At 56.9% G+C, this 19,479-nt stretch overlaps 1 protein-coding gene across 1 annotated transcript in view; it reads left to right on the top strand.

The window, feature by feature from the left end:
• The first annotated feature begins 3,283 nt into the window (after positions 1 to 3,283).
• The window catches only part of ABCA3 (ATP binding cassette subfamily A member 3), a 32,163-nt gene continuing 15,967 nt past the window's right edge, over positions 3,284 to 19,479 (top strand). The window contains exons 1-10 of the mRNA XM_058035446.1: positions 3,284 to 3,338; positions 8,797 to 8,881; positions 11,625 to 11,889; positions 12,515 to 12,642; positions 13,510 to 13,675; positions 15,638 to 15,897; positions 16,582 to 16,698; positions 17,209 to 17,329; positions 18,154 to 18,327; positions 18,953 to 19,134. Of these exons, the coding sequence (XP_057891429.1) occupies positions 8,828 to 8,881; positions 11,625 to 11,889; positions 12,515 to 12,642; positions 13,510 to 13,675; positions 15,638 to 15,897; positions 16,582 to 16,698; positions 17,209 to 17,329; positions 18,154 to 18,327; positions 18,953 to 19,134 (1,467 nt within the window). The 5' untranslated portion in view covers positions 3,284 to 3,338; positions 8,797 to 8,827. The remainder of the gene's footprint in view (positions 3,339 to 8,796; positions 8,882 to 11,624; positions 11,890 to 12,514; positions 12,643 to 13,509; positions 13,676 to 15,637; positions 15,898 to 16,581; positions 16,699 to 17,208; positions 17,330 to 18,153; positions 18,328 to 18,952; positions 19,135 to 19,479) is intronic.

Here is a 19,479-nt window from a genome sequence, read left to right as displayed (position 1 = left end):
GGAAAGGTGGTGGAGAACAGCTTGAGCCATGACCTCAGGGACACAGGTGCCAGGAGCAGGGCTGACAAGTTTGGCACAGGGGGTGGTTCTTCCTTCCAGGGGTTCATGTGAGAGGTCAGACAGGGACATCCCCCAGGCAAGTGCTTCCCCACTGCCTAATCCCTGCTGTCCCTGCTGCCTCCTCTCTGCCTGATCCTGCCTTTTTCTGGGTTTCTCCCATGTTCCTGCTGAGTCTCCTGCACACTCCCAGCCTTGGGTGTGAGCTGAGTCACTGCAATGCCACTACACCTCATTGCAACATCTCCTGTCTTCTGTTCTAGGCGCCATGAGGAGCCTGTAAATACTCTCTTTGGCAAGATTCTTGTTTTGATCTAATGGCTCAGCTTCCTTCAAAGGCAGGCAGAGAGAGGCACTGCATGAGGCAACAGGGAAGGTCACAGGGAGAACTGAGGCAGCTGTAATTGGTGAGGATCAAACCCAGGCTTGAGCAGGGGTGTGGACAGGTGGCTCAGCCTGGGCTGGCGTGAGGCTCCAGCATGTCACCGCAGGCAGTGACTGTCCCAGATCCTCTCCAGGCCCACAGTTACCTGTGACTACTCAGCTGGCTGCTGGCCTCACCTGAGACAGGGCCAGTGGCCCCATGATGACAAAGATGCTGGGCAAGACCACACCATTACCAAAGTGGTCACTGCAGGATGCCACGCACAAGGGTGACACGTGATGGGGGAAAGCAAACAGGGAGAGGACGAGCCCTCGGCCAGGCCATGCTTGGAGGGAAGGCACGTGCCATCCCCACGCCTGGCCAGCCTGCATCATCTCAAAACAGTGGTGTGGCTCTGCTGAGGGATAACAACTCTGAGCCAGGCAGCTCCTTCCACATCTGAGCACTGTAATGAGCTTTGCTGTGTGCTGCTGAGGACGTGAGTGTGAGCAGGGAAGCTTTGCTGTGGTCTGGTGGCTGCTCAGTTACCCATGGAGACAGCTTCAGTTCCTCTGGTGTCTGTGGAACCAGCTGGGGGAGAGCAGGAACAGGGCTCCCAGCTGCAGCTCTGAAGATGGGCACTGGCTCCAGGTCTCTCCCAGGGCACAGACAGGGCCAGACAGTCAGAACTTCAACTGCAAGCACCCCATCTGGGACCAGACCCATGGCTGTGACATACTCCAGGTGCCCTGGGGAGCCAAAATTCAGCTTTGGCCATGGCCAGGAACAAAGGCACCATGGTGGAGAGTGGGGTCTCTCAGCTCAGGGGGTCCTGGCAGTGCAGTCACAAGTGCCACTCTCTGTTTGGCCTCATCTTAACACCAATGCTGCTGATTCCTGTTCCCATGCCCAGACACCTTCACCCTTGCCCTGGTTCTCAGTTCATTTCCTCCTCTCCCAAGGACTAGCCAGGGTCCAGAAAGTGGCTGCAAATCCCCAAGATCAGAGAGGAACACAGGTTTCCAAAGCAGTTGTACTCAAAGCCATCACTGTGGCATTCAGCTACATGGAGCCCCCAAAAATATAGAATCATAGAATTACAGAATCATTTAGGTTGAAAAAGCCCTCTAAGCTCAAGTCCACCTCTTTCTCCAGCACTGCCAAGGCCACCTCTAAAACATGTCCCCAAGTGCCACATCTTCATGATTTTTGAACATTTCCAGGGACTCCACCCTTCTTTCAGCAGCCTATTCTGATGTCCGAATTTCTTCTCTTTATCATGTGGAAAAAGGCAGTGGCTGGGGGCTGCTCTGCTTCCTGCCTGTCATAGCCTGGGGCAGATTGGGTTCACTGGGGCACCCCCAAACCCCCCGGCAGTCACAGCACCCAAGCTACCCTATCTACCCTATGTCCCTTGTTCAGTAGAGCTGCCTCAAGCCATGGCTGTCCTTGTCCCCACCGCAGTCCCCTTTCCTCACCCTTCTCTTCCTCCTCCCTCGGCCCACACTGTGCAAACTTTCTCCACTTTGGTGCTCTCAGCACCAGCAGCACCTTCTCCTGCCAGCTTGGCAGGCAGTGGGCAGGACGGGCAGGGCATCAATTCACTGTGAGCACACTCCAGCGCCGGCACTTTGATCCTTATCGGGAGCGCTCCGCCTGCCCCCTGGAGTGGCCCGGCAGTGCCGCATTCCCACGCACGGAGCTGGGAATGCTTCCACAAACCGGGGCACCACGGCAGGGCCCGTGTGGAGTGCTGCTGCTCGGCAGCGGCGTGGGCGGACAGACGGACACGGCAGACTGACCATGCCCATGCAGGGATGGACTGACCCCGCACCCGGAACCACCACAGCTGCTCACAGCCACTGCCCCCCAGAGTGCGTGAGCTCCTGTCACGGACACGTGCGGGCCCCTGCGCACACACGGCCCTACACACACACGGCCCCTACACACACAGAGCCCTACACACACACAGCCCCTACACACACACAGCCCCTACACACACAGCCCCTACACACACACAGAGCCCTACACACACAGTCCCTACACACACACAGAGCCCTACACACACAGCCCCTACACACTAACAGAGCCCTACACACACACAGAGCCCTACACACACAGCCCCTACACACACAGCCCCTACACACACACAGCCCCTACACACACACAGGCCCTACACACTAACAGAGCCCTACACACACAGTCCCTACACACACACAGGGCCCTACACACACACAGCCTCTACACAGACACAGCCCTGCACACACGGCCGCTTGCACACACTCGGTGTCTAAGTGGGCACATGTGAATTTGTGTTGTGTCCCACACCTGGCACACGTGCAATGCCCAGTGCACGTGCACACAGCTGTGGAATGCCCAGGTGTGCACTCACACTGGCATGGGTGCACACACAGCCACAGCCAGCTGGCACACGGGCAATGCCTGGGGCACACACAGGTGCACAATGCCCTGTGCACACACACACTGGTGCATGTACTGCCCAGCGGGGTGCGGGCACACACTGAGAGTTCACACCCAGAGGAATGTGTGCACACACACACACCTCACAGACAGACACACGGGCAGACACGTAAATACCGCAAACAGTGAACAGTGGCACACATGTGTGCACTAAGACGTGTGTATGACACACACACAGACACAGACACACAGACACAGACACAGACACAGACACACACACACACACACACACACACACACACACACACACACACACACACACACACACACACACACACACACACACACACACACACACACACACTCCGTTCCTCCCACGGTCCCGCCCCGCTCGGGTCCCGCCCCCGGCGCGTGCGCGGTGCCGCGGTCCCGCGGCGGGCGCGGGCGGGGCCGCACGGAGCCGGAGCCGGAGCCGCAGCCGGAGCCGCCCGGCCCGGTGAGTGAGCGGGGGGGCGATGGGTGCCGGCACCGGCACCGGGGGTGGTGGGCGCTGGGGGGCGATGAGCATCGGGGGGTGATGGTGGCAGTAGCGGGGGTGTCGGGCCGGACGGGGGATGCGTGGGGCCGCGGCCTCTTGTCCGCTCGGCGGCCCCGCCCGGAGCTGCGGCAGCTCCGGGGCCCTTGGCCGGCTCCTCCCGCTGCCGCCTCCGCGCTCCGTCGCGGCTCGGGCTCCGTGCCGGCGGTGGCTCCTGCGCGGGCCCGCAAGGGTCGCGTCCCCCGTGGGCTGCGGCGGACGGAGGCGGCGCCGCGCTCGGGGGATGCGCCTGGCTCGGACCCGCCGGCATCCCGGGGGAGCTCGGGCCGCCCCTCCCAGCCGGGAACGGACACGGCGCTGCGGGCACCGGGGGAGCACTGCCCACTCTGCGCCCCAGGCCTTGGCTCGGTGTGAGAGAGTCTCTCATGCCAAGGTAGACCTTGATGGGCTGGAGCGTGTCGGGGGAAGGGAACGGAGCTGGGGAAGGGTCTGGAGCACAAGTCTATTGGGGAGCAGCGGGAGGGGCTCAGCCTGGAGAAAAGGAGGTCCAGGAGAGACCTTCTCAGTCCACCACTCCCTGATGGGAGGGTGCAGCCAGGTGGGGATCAGACTCTGCTCCATGGGAACAAGTGGTGGAACAAGAGAGAACAGCTTCAGGTTGTGCCACGGCAAGTTTAGGTTGGATATTGGGAAAATTTCTTCACGGAAAGGGTGGTCAGGCACTGGAACAGGCTGCCCAGGAGTGTGGTGGAGTCCCCATCCCTGGAAATGTTCAAAACCAAGTAGAAGCAGAAGGGATCTCCCTATCCTCTGCTCCCAGCTGCCCAGGCGGCCTGTCCTGCCCAGGCACTGAGAACTGCAGGGCAGGAGCAGGGCTGTACAAGGGTCCATGAGAAACCTGTGTGTTGGGCTCCAGCCCTTGTTCTTGCTAAATTCATGAGGCCAGTGAGTTTGCAGAGTTTGTCTTTTTATGAGCAACTGCAAACTCACTGGGCAAACCAGTGATGTTGTTTTTAAGGCAAAGGGGATGACGAGCTCTTGCAGCAGTTTTGTCCCCTCTCTTCTGCTGCTGCCCCAGCACAAAGGCAGTTACAGACGCAACCATAGAGCCCATCAGGCTCCCTGTGCCCACCGACCCACTCCCATTGCAGGGCAGCAGCTGGGCACAATCCAATCCCACATTCTGCAAACAGGATCTAGCCCCAGTTTTCTTTTTTATCTCAAGGCCTGAAGTTCCTGTCTGGGTCCAACCCACACTCGCGTATCTGTTGGGCACTTGGTGTTGGGTCTCTACAAACCCAACTGGGTTGGATTTGGCTGTGAGGTCACTGGTCCCTGCTGCACCCACCACCCCACCAGCCTTACAGCCTCTTAGAAAGTTTTATTACTGTTTGCACAAGCAAGGTGAGGTTTTTATGGTGTTGCTCTGCTGTGACTCCCAGATCTCTGTGAACACTGAGAAGGTGAAAACAGCCCAGCAATGAGAGCTATGTGTTACTGAACACTCACGGCTGGTCTGGTGGCTGCTGGCCCTGGTTGCTCTTTGCAGGACCTGGGACTTTCTAGATGCACCCACCTCGGAAATCACTCGCTCTTCCTGTAAACAGTGGCCATAAAAAGTCCTTGCCATGCTATGGCTGAATAATTTCCAACACAGACACTGTGGGGAGCAGAGAGGAGTTTCCTGCTCCAGTGTCAGTGTGGAAAGTAGCCAGGCACTGACAGCCCTCGCCAGGTGTGTGATGCCACCGCCCCGGGCACAGCTGCAGAGGTGCGGGCACCTGGCAGCTCATCTTGTAGGGGTGACACGGTGTCTCTGTCAACCAGCAGGAAGAAACACCGGGTTTATATTAAAAAAGGCAACGTCTGCCGTTTGCAGGGCTGGTTTCTATGGGAACGGGACATCAGAAGAGCAGAACTGCGGTGTGTGCTCTAAAATAACTGCAGGCTCCCGGGAGCACGTGGCCTTTGCTCGGCCCTTTCCCGGGCACAGCCTCCTCCCAGGCGAGGCGGGGTGGAAGTGGGTCAGGAGGTGGGATGCTGTGGCCTTGATCCCTGCCAGTGCTCAGCCTGTCCTCATCTAAATCCACTGGCAGAACAGCTCTGGTCCAGGCTGGCAGCTGGTGCCACCACGTTACCCGGCACAGCCTGGTACTGCGGCAGGGGCTGGTGGGGACCAGGTGGTGAGGAGCAGTCTCCTATCCGCTCATGCAGGCTGTGGGCAGGCAGGAGTGTCTCCTTCCTCACTGACCTCCCTGAGGATGGTGAGGGTGTGTCCACACTCATGTATTCAGGAGACCCTTCCTCCAGGGAGGAGGAAGGGAGGAACTCCTCAGCAGGGAGAGGAACTGGGTTGCTCTCCCAGAAGCTGGTGGTGGTCACCTCTCTTGCTTCCAAGATCTTTTGCCCTGCCTTTTGGTGGGAAATTCAGTCGTGTGGTGCTTGAGGTCAGATGGGAGCATCTCTGGCTGGCACAGCCCAATGTGCTGCCCAGCAAGGCACCGAGGTCATCATCCACCTGTGGCACTCAGCCCTCCCTGACTGCCAAAGATGGGCCCAGACATGGACCCAGGCCCTGTTCTGTCCTCTGATCATGGACATCTCAGAGCTGATCCAGGCAGCACCTCCCAAAACAGGTTTTCTCTCTTGGGTTGCAAAAAAAAAATTTGTGCTTCGGATACTAGAGCCTGGAAAACCATTTTTGCTCTCAAATCCAGCAAGAACTTTTGTAAGTTTGCTTCTTCCTGCTCTCATCTCCAGCAAGCGAAAGGTCCAGAATGAGTTTTCTTGGAACACTTAAAAACTTGGAAAATATTTATTGGCAATAATGCAATTTTCAGTCTTTGTATAGTGTTTGTGTTACCCAAGAGCTGCTTGACATTTTCCCAGCAGCAGCTGTGAGGCCCTTGGGGCGGCCGGGGGGGCAGCTTCAGTTGGAGGGTGCGGCGGGGCCAGCAGGGTTTGGGATCAGCAGCTGCTCCTGCCTCACCTGCAGCATTCATCCTTTCAAGTGAGCCACAGCTTGGATTCCCTTGGTTTGCTCTGCATTCCTTCAAGGGGGTGCAGAACAAAGGTTTCTGCTTGGGGCTGGGGGGGCTTATTTGGGGCACTTCAGATGCTGCTGTGTGGGTGTGGGGGCCTGGGGAGCTGCTAAGGGATCCTGGGGCACAGCATGGATGTTCTGCCTGGCCACACATGGACCAGAGGCCAGCTGGAGACGAGGCACTTTGAGAGGCACCTGAAGGTGCCTTTACCAAGTCCCCATTGCTATTCCTTTCCTGCTTGCTCTGGGTGGGGTTCTGGTGGACTTTTTGGGGCTGAAGCGTAAGATTTCTGCTTTTTCCTGCCTAGAGAAAGATCCTTGAATACAGATGTCCCTGCTGTTGTGGGAATCTGTCTTCTGTGCATGGAGTGGCAAAGAGCTGGTGGGGTTTTTGTGCTCTGAGAACACATCTGAGTTTAGCTTTGGGGCTGGGAAGGTGCTTGCAAAGCCAGGAGAAGGCTCTTGGTTTAGGGTTGAGCCTGGGAGGGCGTGTGCCAAGGCTGGAGAAGGCTCCTGGTTCAGAGCTGGGGCTGGAAGGTGTGCCAGGGCAGGAGAAGGCTCCTGGTTTAGGGTTGGGGCTGGAAGGTGTGCCAGGGCAGGAGAAGGCTCCTGGGTTCAGAGGTGGGGCTGGAAGGTGTGTGCCAGGGCAGGAGAAGGCTCCTGGTTTAGGGTTGGGGCTGGAAGGTGTGTGCCAGGGCAGGAGAAGGCTCCTGGTTCAGGGTTGGGGCTGGAAGGTGCTTGCAAAGCCAGGAGAAGGCTCCTGGTTTAGGGTTGGGGCTGGAAGGTGTGTGCCAGGGCAGGAGAAGGCTCCTGGTTCAGGGTTGGGGCTGGAAGGTGTGCCAGGGCAGGAGAAGGCTCCTGGTTCAGAGGTGGGGCTGGAAGGTGTGCCAAGGCTAGAGAAGGCTCCTGGAGAGCTGAAGGAGCTGGTGGCAGAGGGCAGGAGAGGCAGGTGGGTGTTGTTGCTGTGCCCTGTGTGTCTCAGGTTGCTGCAGCTCTGTTGCCACCGGAGCTGTGCTCGCTGTGTGTGCTCACCAGCCCGGGAGCCGAGGTTGGCAGGGTGGGTCAGCAACCTCCATCCCCTCACTGGGGCACCCTGAAACCCCTGCTCAGCTTGCTGGGTGCCAGCTGCACCCAGGGAGCTGCTACCATCCCAACCAGGGCTGGAGAATGTGCTGTGGGGCGCCTGCCAGGGCATTGCTCATGGGTTCTGTGCCCCCCCTGTGTCCCTGTGGCACTTCCAGTGCTGCCAGGCTTTGGAGCACAGCTCAGAGCTGACCCCACAGCTGCCCGCTGTGATCCTGTCAGGGTTTGCCATGCTCAGAGGCTGGCACTGCTCCGTGGGGGCTGCCCCGAGTCCGGCAGTGCGGGCAGGAGCCTCTGCTGGTGCCAGGGCTGCCCCTTCTGCAAGCCCAAAATCCCAGCCGGTGTCCTGGTGGGATGGCAGAGCTCCGTCAGGAAATGCCGCTGCAAATGGAGACACAAACAACTGGAAGGGACGGCGGACGCTTCCCGGGAGGGGGAGGAGGCAGCGGGGATCATTCTCGAGCACCGACCTTCCCCTGTGCTTCCCTGCCCTTTCCTCATCCTCGCCTCTCCCAGCAGAGTTTCTGCTGGGAAAGCACCCGGTGTGAGGAACCGACTCTTCACACGGCAGGGGGTGGAGGCACAGCCCGCAATCTCCACCCATCCCAAAATAATAGGCTGCCAAGAGTTTGACAGCCTTCCGGGGGCTGGTGTTTGTGCTTCTATAACCCTGTGCTCCTGCAGTTTGAGGAAAGCTGCTGGGAAGGACCCAGGGCTGGGTACTGAAACAGCAGCTTCCATCTCTGGGAACAGCCATGCCAGAAACCAGGGGCACTTACTCTTAGGAGAGCAAGCACAATGGTTCTTTTTGGGGTGAAGCTGTCTGCTGTGGCTCCAGGCTGGGAGCAGAGCTGCCCTGGGCTCTGTGGGGTGTGGGATGTGCCCTCCTGTGCCCTGGGCTGTGTGGGGTGTGGGATGCTGCCCTCCTGCTGCCCTGGGCTGTGTGGGGTGTGGGATGTGCCCTCCTGCTGCCCTGGGCTGTGTGGGGTGTGGGATGTGCCCTCCTGTGCCCTGGGCTGTGTGGGGTGTGGGATGTGCCCTCCTGTGCCCTGGGCTGTGTGGGGTGTGGGATGCTGCCCTCCTGCTGCCCTGGGCTGTGTGGGGTGTGGGATGTGCCCTCCTGCTGCCCTGGGCTGTGTGGGGTGTGGGATGTGCCCTCCTGCTGCCCTGGGCTGTGTGGGGTGTGGGATGTGCCCTCCTGTGCCCTGGGCTGTGTGGGGTGTGGGATGTGCCCTCCTGTGCCCAGCTCCACCGGCAGCTGGCACTCACAGCTCTCTCCTCTCTCTCCTCCAGGGTCCTGCGCTGGGCCCCTTCTGATGGGAGGATGGTTCTGCTCAGGCAGTTCAGGCTGCTGCTCTGGAAGAACTACATCCTGCAGGTAGGCTGGCACTGCACCCGGGGGCTGCTTCTGGCACCGCTAAACGGGGGCACATCAGAGCTTGCCCAGCCTCTGGCTTTGTCAGGAAACCTCCCCTGTGGACACAGGGCATCTCTAGGAGGAGAACTGGGTTATTTGTGCACGTGGTGTCTTTTGTGCTGGGCTGTGTGACCTTAGGGGCTGTGCTCTGTCCTCAGTTTCCCTGTCCCTGGCTCCCCAGCCTGCCCTCCCTTCTCCTGGGACTGGGTAACCCACGCCCATCCTGTGACAGTGGGGTTTTCTGAGCTGTCTCATTGCACAACCTCCTCTGGAAGTCCTGGTGCCTCCAAAACCCACTGGAGCCCTGGGGTTCTTCTTCTCCATTGCTTTCTACCACTCTCAGGAGCAGCTTTTAGGGGTCTTAAAAATATTAAACCACTGGCCACCCCCTGCCAGCCACCTCCCACCATGGCAGCTGGGTGGCACTGAGGGATTTGGGGACCGCAGGGTCCTGCCTGCTGCTGGCCCAGGTCACAGCCCCTTTAGGTGTTCCTGGGTGGATTCTGTGGCTCCACTGGGACCCAGAGCCAGCCCTGGCAGAGTGTGGAGGAAGAGGAGGGAGCAGGGATGGCTGCAGCCTGGCTTTACACTTTCAGTTACCCGTCTGCAGCTCGGCACAGCGTTGCTGTAAAAATAACCCAAAGGAAGAGGGAAGTGCTGGCTGCACTCGGCCTTCTGGCAGCACAGAACAGGGAACTGGCCTTGGAGGGGACAAAAGGGACTGGCAGCAGGGCTGATTTGCAGCCAGGAGCATCCCCCATCCCCTCTGCAGGGGAAAATTGTTGTTTTCTGGGTGTGCTCCAGGGTGGGAATACATCTCAGTGTGTTTTCCAAGGCCACAAGCTGACTCAGGTCTGCTGTGCCAGGGTGCAGCTAAAAGTCCTGTTCCTGATAAAGAAACAGAGCTCCCAAATCACCCCCATCCCGCTGAGAGGACAGTGGCTCTCCAGAGCTGCTTGTGGTGATTATGGATGAGTGTCCCTGGCACCTCTGGAATAGAGACTTGAATGACTTCTGCTGCAGAGCTGGTGAATGTGTGTGAGCCTGCAAGTTCAGGGAGGCAGAGCTGTTCTGAAGGCAGCCCAGGAGACAGGGAGAGGTTTAGTGCCATAGTAAATCAGTGGGAGGCAGCTGGGCTGCCAGGGCTGCATTATAAACCCATCAGACATCTGCAGCGTTTGCTTTTATGAGCGTGGCTTTGGGAAAGCTCCTTTTTCTCTGCCTGCCTGAAACTTCTGCTTCCTGCCTGTGCTGCTGGGGCTGGCTGTGGCTGGAGTAGACTCTTCCTGCCAGGGGAATCCCCAAGAGGTGTTTTGGGCTTTGACAGTGGGTGCTGAGAGCCAGGGTAATGGTAGTCCCCTTATCATTTCCTCACAAACTGTCCAAGATCCTGTTCACCCTGGCTCCTGCAGGGCTGTCTCCCTTCCCAGGCTGCATTCAGGGCTCCCTACCTGCCCCACTGGAGACTCTGCCCACCTGAGCCTGCCCACCAGTTGCTGCATAAAATCCAGTTGCTGAGACAGCAAAGTTGTGACACTTAAGCTCTTGGAGCTCCTCTTTCCAGCCTGGCAAAGGGAGAGGGTGCAAAATCCCCGTGTCTTGTGAAGCCCAAATGAGCCAGAGGCCTCAGAAAAGGTTAATGCTGCTGCTGCAGGCACATGCTCTGAGCAGCCATGAACCCCTGTGGGCAGGGACACCTCTGAGCTGTCCCTGCTGAGGCTGAGTGTGCTGTGCTGCTCTTGAGCCTGGCCTGGGGTGAAGGCAGCTCCATTTGCAGGAGGAAACCACAGAATCCCAGAATGGTTTGGAGTGGAAGGGGCCATCCATCCCACTGCCCTGCCATGGGCAGGGACACTTCCCACAAGATGGCCACAGTTCCCCTGGGACACCAGTATGAAATGCTAATTGACCTGGGTTGGATGCTAATGGACCAGTGTTGGTGGGGGCTGTCACTGGCTAGGAGGCATTGTGCAGGAGAGATAGCCCTGGGGGAATTGATGCATGAAGGTCCAGAGTGCAGCGCTGGAGTTCATTCTCCAGTTGCTTGAATCTCAATTAAAAGAAAAAAAATAAAATAAAAGAGCCACTGTGTGTAGTGCAGGAGTGGCTTGGGTATGCCCATGGGTGTGCTTGGCATGCTGTAGTCCTGTGGCCAGAGGCTCTGCTGGGCCCCATCCTGGGATGCAGATCCAACGTCCAGCTGCCTGGAGCAACTCAGCTCCAGCCGGAAAAGTTGCACTGGTTCCAGCAGTGTTGCTGCACAGCAGAGCCCCAGGGCACAGGGAAGGAGCAGAGCACAAGCCTGGGTCATTCAGCACAGCAGCATGGTGAGGAAGGCTCTGGTGGAGGCTGCTTTGAGCTGGAGCAGTGCTTAGGGTAGGGGATCCCTTTGCTGGAGAGCCCTGAAGGATGTGGGAACCAGCACAGTGTCATTCCTGGCCTCTGGAAAAACCCAGGTTGTGAAACCTTGTGGAATGCAAGAACGCTACTGCTCCTTGGTGTTCTCATGCCCTGAACCTCATGACTGTCTCATCTACCTTCTGTGTTTGCATCTTCATTTTTATCTCTTGAGAGAGAGAGAGAGAGAGAGGGAGAGTGTACTATTGGTATCTGTCTATAGATGCACACTGATGGTAGCTGTCTGGATGTCTGTGTGTTTTATATCCTTGTGCCACGTTTGTGTCTCCCCATGTTTGGGCTGCAGAAGAGGCAGATCCTGGTGACGCTGATCGAGGTGTGCCTGCCGCTGCTCTTCGCCGCCATCCTGATCGCGCTGCGGCACCGCGTGCACTCCGTCAGCCACCCCAACGCCACCCTCTACCCCAGCCAGTCTGTGGATGAGCTGCCCAGCTTCTTCTCCTCCCAGCATGCCAGCAACCCCTGGGAGCTGGCCTATGTCCCCTCCAACAGCAGCGCCGTCCGGAGCATCGCTGAGGCGGTGGAGAGAGCTCTGCCCATCAACATCAGAGGTGAGCAGGGCTGGGGCTGCTCCTTCCACCCCAGAAATTGCTGTGAGTCTTTACTCTGGGTAGCCTAGTCCAGTGGCAGGTGTCCCTGCCCATGGCAGGGTCTTGGAACTGGATGGTCTTTCGTGTCCCTTCCAGCCCAAACCATTCTGTGACTGATTCTGAATCCTTGTGCTCCTGGAACAACATTTTTTGCTGAACTTCAAGGCTACCGTTTGATGGTTTTTGGGTTTTTTTCAGTAAAGTGACAGGATTTGGGGTTGCTTTTTGGTCTCATTTTATTGCAGTTTCCGTCTTGAAAAATATCACCCTAAAACAGTTAAAGAAGGTGGCAGCATTTCCCTGTGAAAGAGTATTTTTGGAAATCTTTTGGCACAGAAAATTTTAGCACTTGGTGTTCCAAGCTGTTAGAATTTTCTGTGGGAAAGCTGACTCCTGCTCTCAGGGAGGAGGAATGTCTGCATGCCCAGGATAGAGGGCAGTATCCTATGTAACTCCCCCGTGTCTGTCAGCAGTCAGGGCACATCCCTCCTGTCCTGGACCCAGCGATGCTCCTGGCGCTGGCTGAGCAGCAGTGCATGGTGCCTTGCTGTGTCCTGTCCCTGCATCTCCTGCTTCTGCCCCACAGCTCAGGGCTTCCCCTCGGAGCGGGACTTTGAGGAGTACGTCAGGCTGGACAACCGCTCGGGCAGCGTCCTGGCCGCCGTCGTGTTCCGGCACCGCTTCCCGCACAGCTCGGCCCCGCTGCCCCTCCAGGTGAGCCAGGGCAGGTGGGACAGCTTCCCCCAGCCGGGTGTCACCCGGGCCTGTGCCACCCTCCAGGTGAGCCAGGGAAGGTGGGACAGTGCCCCCCAGCCAGGTGTCACCCGGGTCTGTGCCACCCTCCAGTGAGCCAGGGAAGGTGGGACAGCATCACCCAGACCCGGGTGTCATCCGGGTCTGTGCCACCCATTGGTGAGCCAGGGAAGGTGGGACAGCATCCCCCAGCTGGGTGTCACCTGGGCCTGTGCCACCCATTGGTGAGCCAGGGCACAGTGGGACAGCATCCCCCAGCCGGGTGTCACCCGGGTCTGTGCCACCCTCCAGTGAGCCAGGGCACAGTGGGACAGCATCCCCCAGCCGGGTGTCACCCGGGTCTGTGCCACCCTCCAGGTGAGCCAGGGAAGGTGGGACAGCATCCCCCAGCCGGGTGTCACCCGGGTCTGTGCCACCCATTGGTGAGCCAGGGAAGGTGGGACAGCATCCCCCAGCTGGGTGACACCTGGGCCTGTCCCACCCTCCAGTGAGCCAGGGCAGGTGGGACAGCATCCCCCAGCCGGGTGTTACCCGGGCCTGTGCCACCCATTGGTGAGCCAGGGCAGGTGGGACAGCCTCCCCCAGCCAGGTGTCACCCGGGCCTGTGCCACCCTCCAGGTGAGCCAGGGCAGGGGGACAGCCTCCCCCAGCCGGGTGTCACCCGGGCCTGTGCCACCCATTGGTGAGCCAGGGCAGGTGGGACAGCCTCCCCCAGCCAGGTGTCACCCGGGCCTGTGCCACCCATTGGTGAGCCAGGGCAGGTGGGACAGCATCCCCCAGCCAGGTGTCACCCGGGCCTGTCCCACCCAGCTCCAACCCTCCGTGCAGGTGGAGTATGAGCTGCGCTTCAAGTACAGCCCCAGGAACGCCCCGCGGAGCGAGCAGACGGGGCTGAATCCCAACCTGGACCGGGACTGGCACACCAGTTACCTCTTCCCGCTCTTCCAGCTGCCCGGGCCCCGCGAGGCCAAGTTTGCTGATGGGGGCACGCCAGGTGAGCACGGCCCAGGACCTGGGGTCACCTTCCTACAGCACCTGGCAGGCTATGAGATTTTTAAGAAATAGGTGCCTTTAAAAGAAATCATTAAATTCAGTTAATTATAATGAATTATTATTTATATCAACACTAAATTTATATCTGTATAAGGTGAACAATTAAATATTTGTTTGTTATAAGCATATATTTATTTTATATATACAAGCAATTAAATATTTATATATATTAAAATGTTAAAATTTACATATAAATCTTTATGAATATATAAATAGTTAAATGGTTATGCTTTTCTATAGATGTTTATATTCAGTTTTGTGCATATATAAACAATTCATCAAATAATGACACAATTCTAAATTAATATTTAAATATTAATTATTTACTGTAGAGCTTCTTAATATTTATTTATATATTAATTATAAATAATGTATTATTTTTATATTAATATGTCATTATTTTGTTGAATTATTATTCATTGCTTAGACGCAATTGGACTATAGTTAGAATTTTGTTATTTTTGTTATATTGTAGCTATCCTTTATTTAAATTTTATTGTGTGACTTCATGGGCACTGCTTGGCCTCTGGGCACCTCTGCTGAGCAGGGTTGGATTAGGATACATTTTAATGTGCATGAATCATTTTAAAATTTAATTTTTTTCCCATTTCAATTTTTAATGGAAATTTTATATCACTATCCAAACTGCCCTGTGTTTATTGTACTGCTTAAGTACTTGAAAAGTAAATAGAGCAGTTCTATGGTTTGCGGTGTTTAAGGGCAGCCAAACCACTGGCAGAGCATAAGCCAGCAGGGACATTGTTGGAGCTGCTGCTGGCTCAGGACTGGATTTTTGGGAACTCCTCCTGTGGGTGGCAAAGGAAATATTTCCCTCAGTGGGATTTCTCCCTCTGTATTCGATTTCAGTGTCCAGGGAGAGTGAGGGCAAGGAAGTGGGCAAACAGGTTTTGCTCACAGTGTGTAAATAAAGCAGAGTGTTTGCTCAGTACATGAGTTAATATCAAACAAAGTTCCCAATCTCATAATTCCACTGTTATCTTCTCTCTCTCTGGGTCATTTTAGCCCACTGACTTTCAAAATGTTCATTTGGGGTTTTGTAAGAGAACTTAAGTTCCTGTTCAGGTAACATTTGGCAGCAATTCCACTTAAAAATAAACTATTTTAAGTTGATTTTGTTATCTAAAGCTGTGTCGAGAGAGGTTTCGATTAGGGAAAAGCTCTTCCCCCAGAGGGTGCTGGCACTGCCCAGGCTGCCCAGGGAATGGGCACAGCCCCGAGGCTGCCAGAGCTCCAGGAGTGTTTGGCCAGTGCTGCCAGGGATGCCCAGGGTGGGGTTGTTGGGGTGTCTGTGCAGGGCCAGGAGCTGGCCTCATGATCCTTGTGGGTCCCTTCCCACTTGGGAGATGCTGTTGGGAAATTGAAATATTTGCAGTGTTTTCTAATGCACAAAAATTAACACCACATGTGTGAGTCACAGGATATACTTCTGACTGCAACCTGTGTAGTATTGCCTATTCTTCTGGTTTACAAAGAAAAAGAGGAGAAACACAAGCTCAGTGACTTGTGGAGGTTGGTGGTGACAGAGAATCTCCCCATAACAAAGTCACAACCATCTTGCAGGGCAGCAGCCATGAACAGAGTTTTCCTGGCAGCTCCTCCTAAATGATGGTTATGCAAGATCCTGGTTGGGTCTAGTGGAAGGTTACCCTGCCTGTGGCAGGATGTAGAACAAGATAAGCTTTAAGGTCCCTTCCAGGCCAAACCAGTGATTCAGTGAATTTGCTGTGATATCAGTCCTTCCCCAGCCCCCCATGTGTCAGTGATGCTTGTATTGCTTTTCCTCTGCACTCCAGATTTAGCCCCTGTTCCCCTTCCCACAAGGGCTGTGTGTCCCTCCAGCCCCAGCCCCATGTCTGTTCCTGGTGTGGCTCTTGCTGTGCAGGTTATCTCCGGGAGGGCTTCCTGGCGGTGCAGCACGCGGTGGACAGGGCTATCATGCAGTACCACGGCGGTGCCAGCTCTGCCAGCCTGCTGGAGAACATCACCGTGGTGGTGCAGCGCTTCCCCTTCCCAGCCTACGTCAACGACCTCTTCCTCCTGGCCATCCAGAACCAGCTGCCCCTGCTGCTCATGCTCAGCTTCACCTACACCTCGCTCAACATCGTCCGCGCCGTCGTCCACGAGAAGGAGAAGAAGCTGAAGGTGAGAGCTGGGATGTGCTCCCCTCCCTCTGCAGCTTTCCCCAATGGATGATGCCTTTGGATTAGGAACAAAATCCCTGCTGGGTGTGGAGCCAGTGAGCAGGATGGGGGGATGGCAGCGGATTAGCGAGCCCCAGGGAAGAATGTTGCTAATCCTGCTGCCATGAGGAGGCTGGGCTCTCCTTGCCATGCAGCCCGGGGTGCTGGACCACAGGGGTGGTGTTTCTCCAGGGCTGGGAGAGAGGGCAACATGCCTGGCTTCCAGAGCTTGTGGATTCAAGAGTTCAGCCTGTTTGAAGGAAGGTTTTTGCCTTTTGCATGTAGAAACCCGTTGTGCGTGTGCTGTGGGGGCGGCTGGAGCTCGGCCACGTGCTTACAACAGCAGGGCTTGGCTTCCCCCAGGCACTGGCTGTCCTGCCCTGTGCTGGGTGGCCCTGGTGGCACCACTGGCACCCTGCTCTGGGTTTGGGCTCAGCTCAACTCTCTGGGAACTCCTCCAGTGTGACAGCCCTTGTTTGGGGAGGTGGGGGACACCACACCGTGCTGGTGGCTGTGCAGGACCACTCTGCTGGTACCTGGGGCTGCCACCTTTGCTTGTGCCACGAGGGAAAGCCACCTGTGCCTTGCCCTGGCTGTGCCCAGGGAGTGTGGGTGCAGCTGTGGGTGACACTGTGACCTCCCACAGGAGTACATGCACATGATGGGCCTCAGCAACTGGTTGCACTGGAGTGCCTGGTTCCTCATGTTCTTCCTCTTCCTCCTGGTGTCCGTGTTCTTCGTCACCGTGCTCTTCTGTGTCAAGGTGAGCGTCTGTCCCCAGGCCACAAACTCTGTGCTGGCAAGGCACAGGGATGACAGGGCCACTCTGCCATGGGACTGTCCTGGTGTCCCAGGGCTCCTCCAGAGTCTGGAGTTTGGGTTTCCTGGACTGAAATGAGCAGTGCTGGCCACAGCTGCATTCATGGCAGGGTCACACCCCAGAGGGAGGTGGGGATGGGAGCTCCAGGGACACTGCATGCAGAGCAGGGCCACCCTGCTCCCACAGCCTCTGCAGCTCCTCGAGCTCTCCCCTCTGCATGTGCCCACACCAGGGTAAGCAGGAGGGGACTCTCTGGGTCCAGGGTATCCCCTGCCCCTTAGATCCTGCATCACATGAAGGCAACCTGCGTTTCCACCCTCTGGAGGGGTCTGGGAGTTTCTGGTGTCCTCACCCACCTGAGATGGTCTCCAGCACTTGGAGAACATCAGGTCTGTGCTGCTGACACCACAGCTGGCTCCAGCAGCTCTGGGCTTCACAAGATTTTCTTGGCAGGTGAGCGAACAGGGAGCAGTGCTCACCAACAGTGACCCCACCCTCGTGTTCACCTTCCTCGCCGTCTTCTCCATCTCCTCCATCTCCTTCAACTTCATGGTGAGCACCTTCTTCTCACGAGGTGAGTCCCCCTGCACTGCCTCCTTTTGTTACTGACACTGGGACTTGTGGAGGGGGCATTTCTTCCCATTTTTGGCTGCATTTTCTGCACAGTGTGTGGAAAGGGATGTGGGTACTGTTGCTTCCCAAACCAGAGCAGGTCCAAGGGCTGGAGCCCCTCTGCTCTGAGCCAGGCTGGCAGAGCTGGGGATGCTCACCTGGAGAGGAGAAGCTCCAGGGACACCTCAGAGCCCCTGCCAGGGCCTGAAGGGGCTCCAGGAGAGCTGGAGAGGGACTGGGGACAAGGGATGGAGGGACAGGACACAGGGAATGGCTCCCACTGCCAGAGGGCAGGGATGGATGGGATATTGGGAATGAGGAATTGTTCCCTGTGAGGGTGGGCAGGCCCTGGCACAGGGTGCCCAGAGCAGCTGTGGCTGCCCCTGGATCCCTGGCACTGTTCAAGACCAGGTTGGAGGGGGTTTGGAGCAACCTGGAATAGGGGAAGGTGTCCCTTCCCATGGCAGGGGGTGGGACAAGGTGGTCTTTAATGCCCCTTCCAAGCCAGACCATTCCCTGGTACCAGCTCCTGTCTCAGGGCCTCATCTGGCTGGCTTGGCCCCGGACTCTGCTCTGGGATGGGCAGAGGCTTCTGCAGCTGCCCACCATGGGGCTGGGGCTGTGGTCAGGCTCCTGCCTTGCTGGGATGTGGGTGTGTCCCTGTGCTGCCCCTACATAACCGTGCTTAGTGCCCAAATCTGGAACGTCCCTGGGTGGGAAGCTGGTGAGCCGTGCTGGGTGGCCTCACCCTGACGTTCTCCCTCCTGCTTTTCCCTGTGCTGGCAGCAAACGTTGCAGCTGCTGCTGGTGGCTTCCTCTACTTCTTCTCCTACATCCCCTACTTCTTCATCTCGCCCCGCTACGACCTGATGTCCCACAGCCAGAAGCTGGCGTCCTGCCTCATCTCCAACGTGGCCATGGCCATGGGGGCGCAGCTCATCGGCATGTTTGAGGGGAAAGGTGAGCAGGGCCATCTGTTCCTGGGGAGAGCAGCATCCCCTTCCTGTCAGCCTCGTTTGTGGTGGGGTGCCACTGCCTTGGTGGAGAGACACTGGACAGAAGAAGCAATTTCCTTCTTACTAGAGCTGATGGCTCCCATACCAGGGCTCTCTGAACTTGTGCCTGTGCCCCTGGGCTGTGCAAAGGACCATCCTCACTTTAATTACTAGAAGAATTCTGTTCTAATGGATGGGAACCATTGCATTTCCTCCTTCACAATATATATCCTTAATTTCTTTAATTAAAAAGAATTAATTTATGTAATTTAAAATTTAATTTAAATTTGTTGGTTCCATGCAGAGCCATGCATTTACTAGGTGTGGCAGTAGTGATTGGAGGGGTGATGCTGGAGAAGGGATCATTTCTTCCCAGGCAGTGGCAGAGAATGCCATGGAAGGATCATGGTGGGGTGGGGAGCCTCGAGGGGTCAGTGCCTGTTTTCCCTCCATCTGCAGAGGATCACAGAGCCGTGCAGGGGCTCCTGGTTAGGGAGCAGTGAGCTGGCAGAGGGGCTGCTCTCTGCCAGGCCTGGAGAAGATGGCCCTCCTAGGGATGCAGAGGGAGCAGTGTCCCATGTGCCTTGCAGGGACTGGCATCCAGTGGAGGGACCTCATGAAGCCTGTCAGCGTGGATGACAACTTCACCTTGGCCCAGGTGCTGGGGATGCTGCTGCTGGACTCGGTGCTGTATGGTGTGGTGGCCTGGTACGTGGAGGCTGTGTTCCCTGGGGAGTACGGTGTGCCACAGCCCTGGTACTTCTTCCTCACGGTGAGCACTGCTTGCACCCCTCCCTGGGCTGGAGGGGCATCCCTGGGGACAGTCACCACTTCTGTGCCGTGCATTAGGCCACACAGATGGCCAAGGGTGGCACCATCTGGCCTCCAAAATCACAGGGCCTGCAGCATGTCCTCACTAAAGGCTGATGGAGCTGTTGATTTTTACTGGGGATGAAGGTCATGTTGGCTTTAGAGCTCTCTCCCAGCACTTCCTGGCATGCAGGGTGTTTTTAAATGTCTCCAGGCCCCAGCAAAGGCATTGGAGAGAAAGCCCAGGTGGGAGGAGCCAGATGCAGCCATTTGACACCCCTGAGCACTGCCATGCAGGCGGGCATGG

This window comes from Melospiza georgiana, chromosome 16, assembly GCF_028018845.1.
Source record: "Melospiza georgiana isolate bMelGeo1 chromosome 16, bMelGeo1.pri, whole genome shotgun sequence".
In the NCBI taxonomy this organism is placed as follows: Eukaryota; Metazoa; Chordata; class Aves; order Passeriformes; family Passerellidae; genus Melospiza; species Melospiza georgiana.
This window is presented reverse-complemented; position numbering and strand designations above follow the sequence as displayed.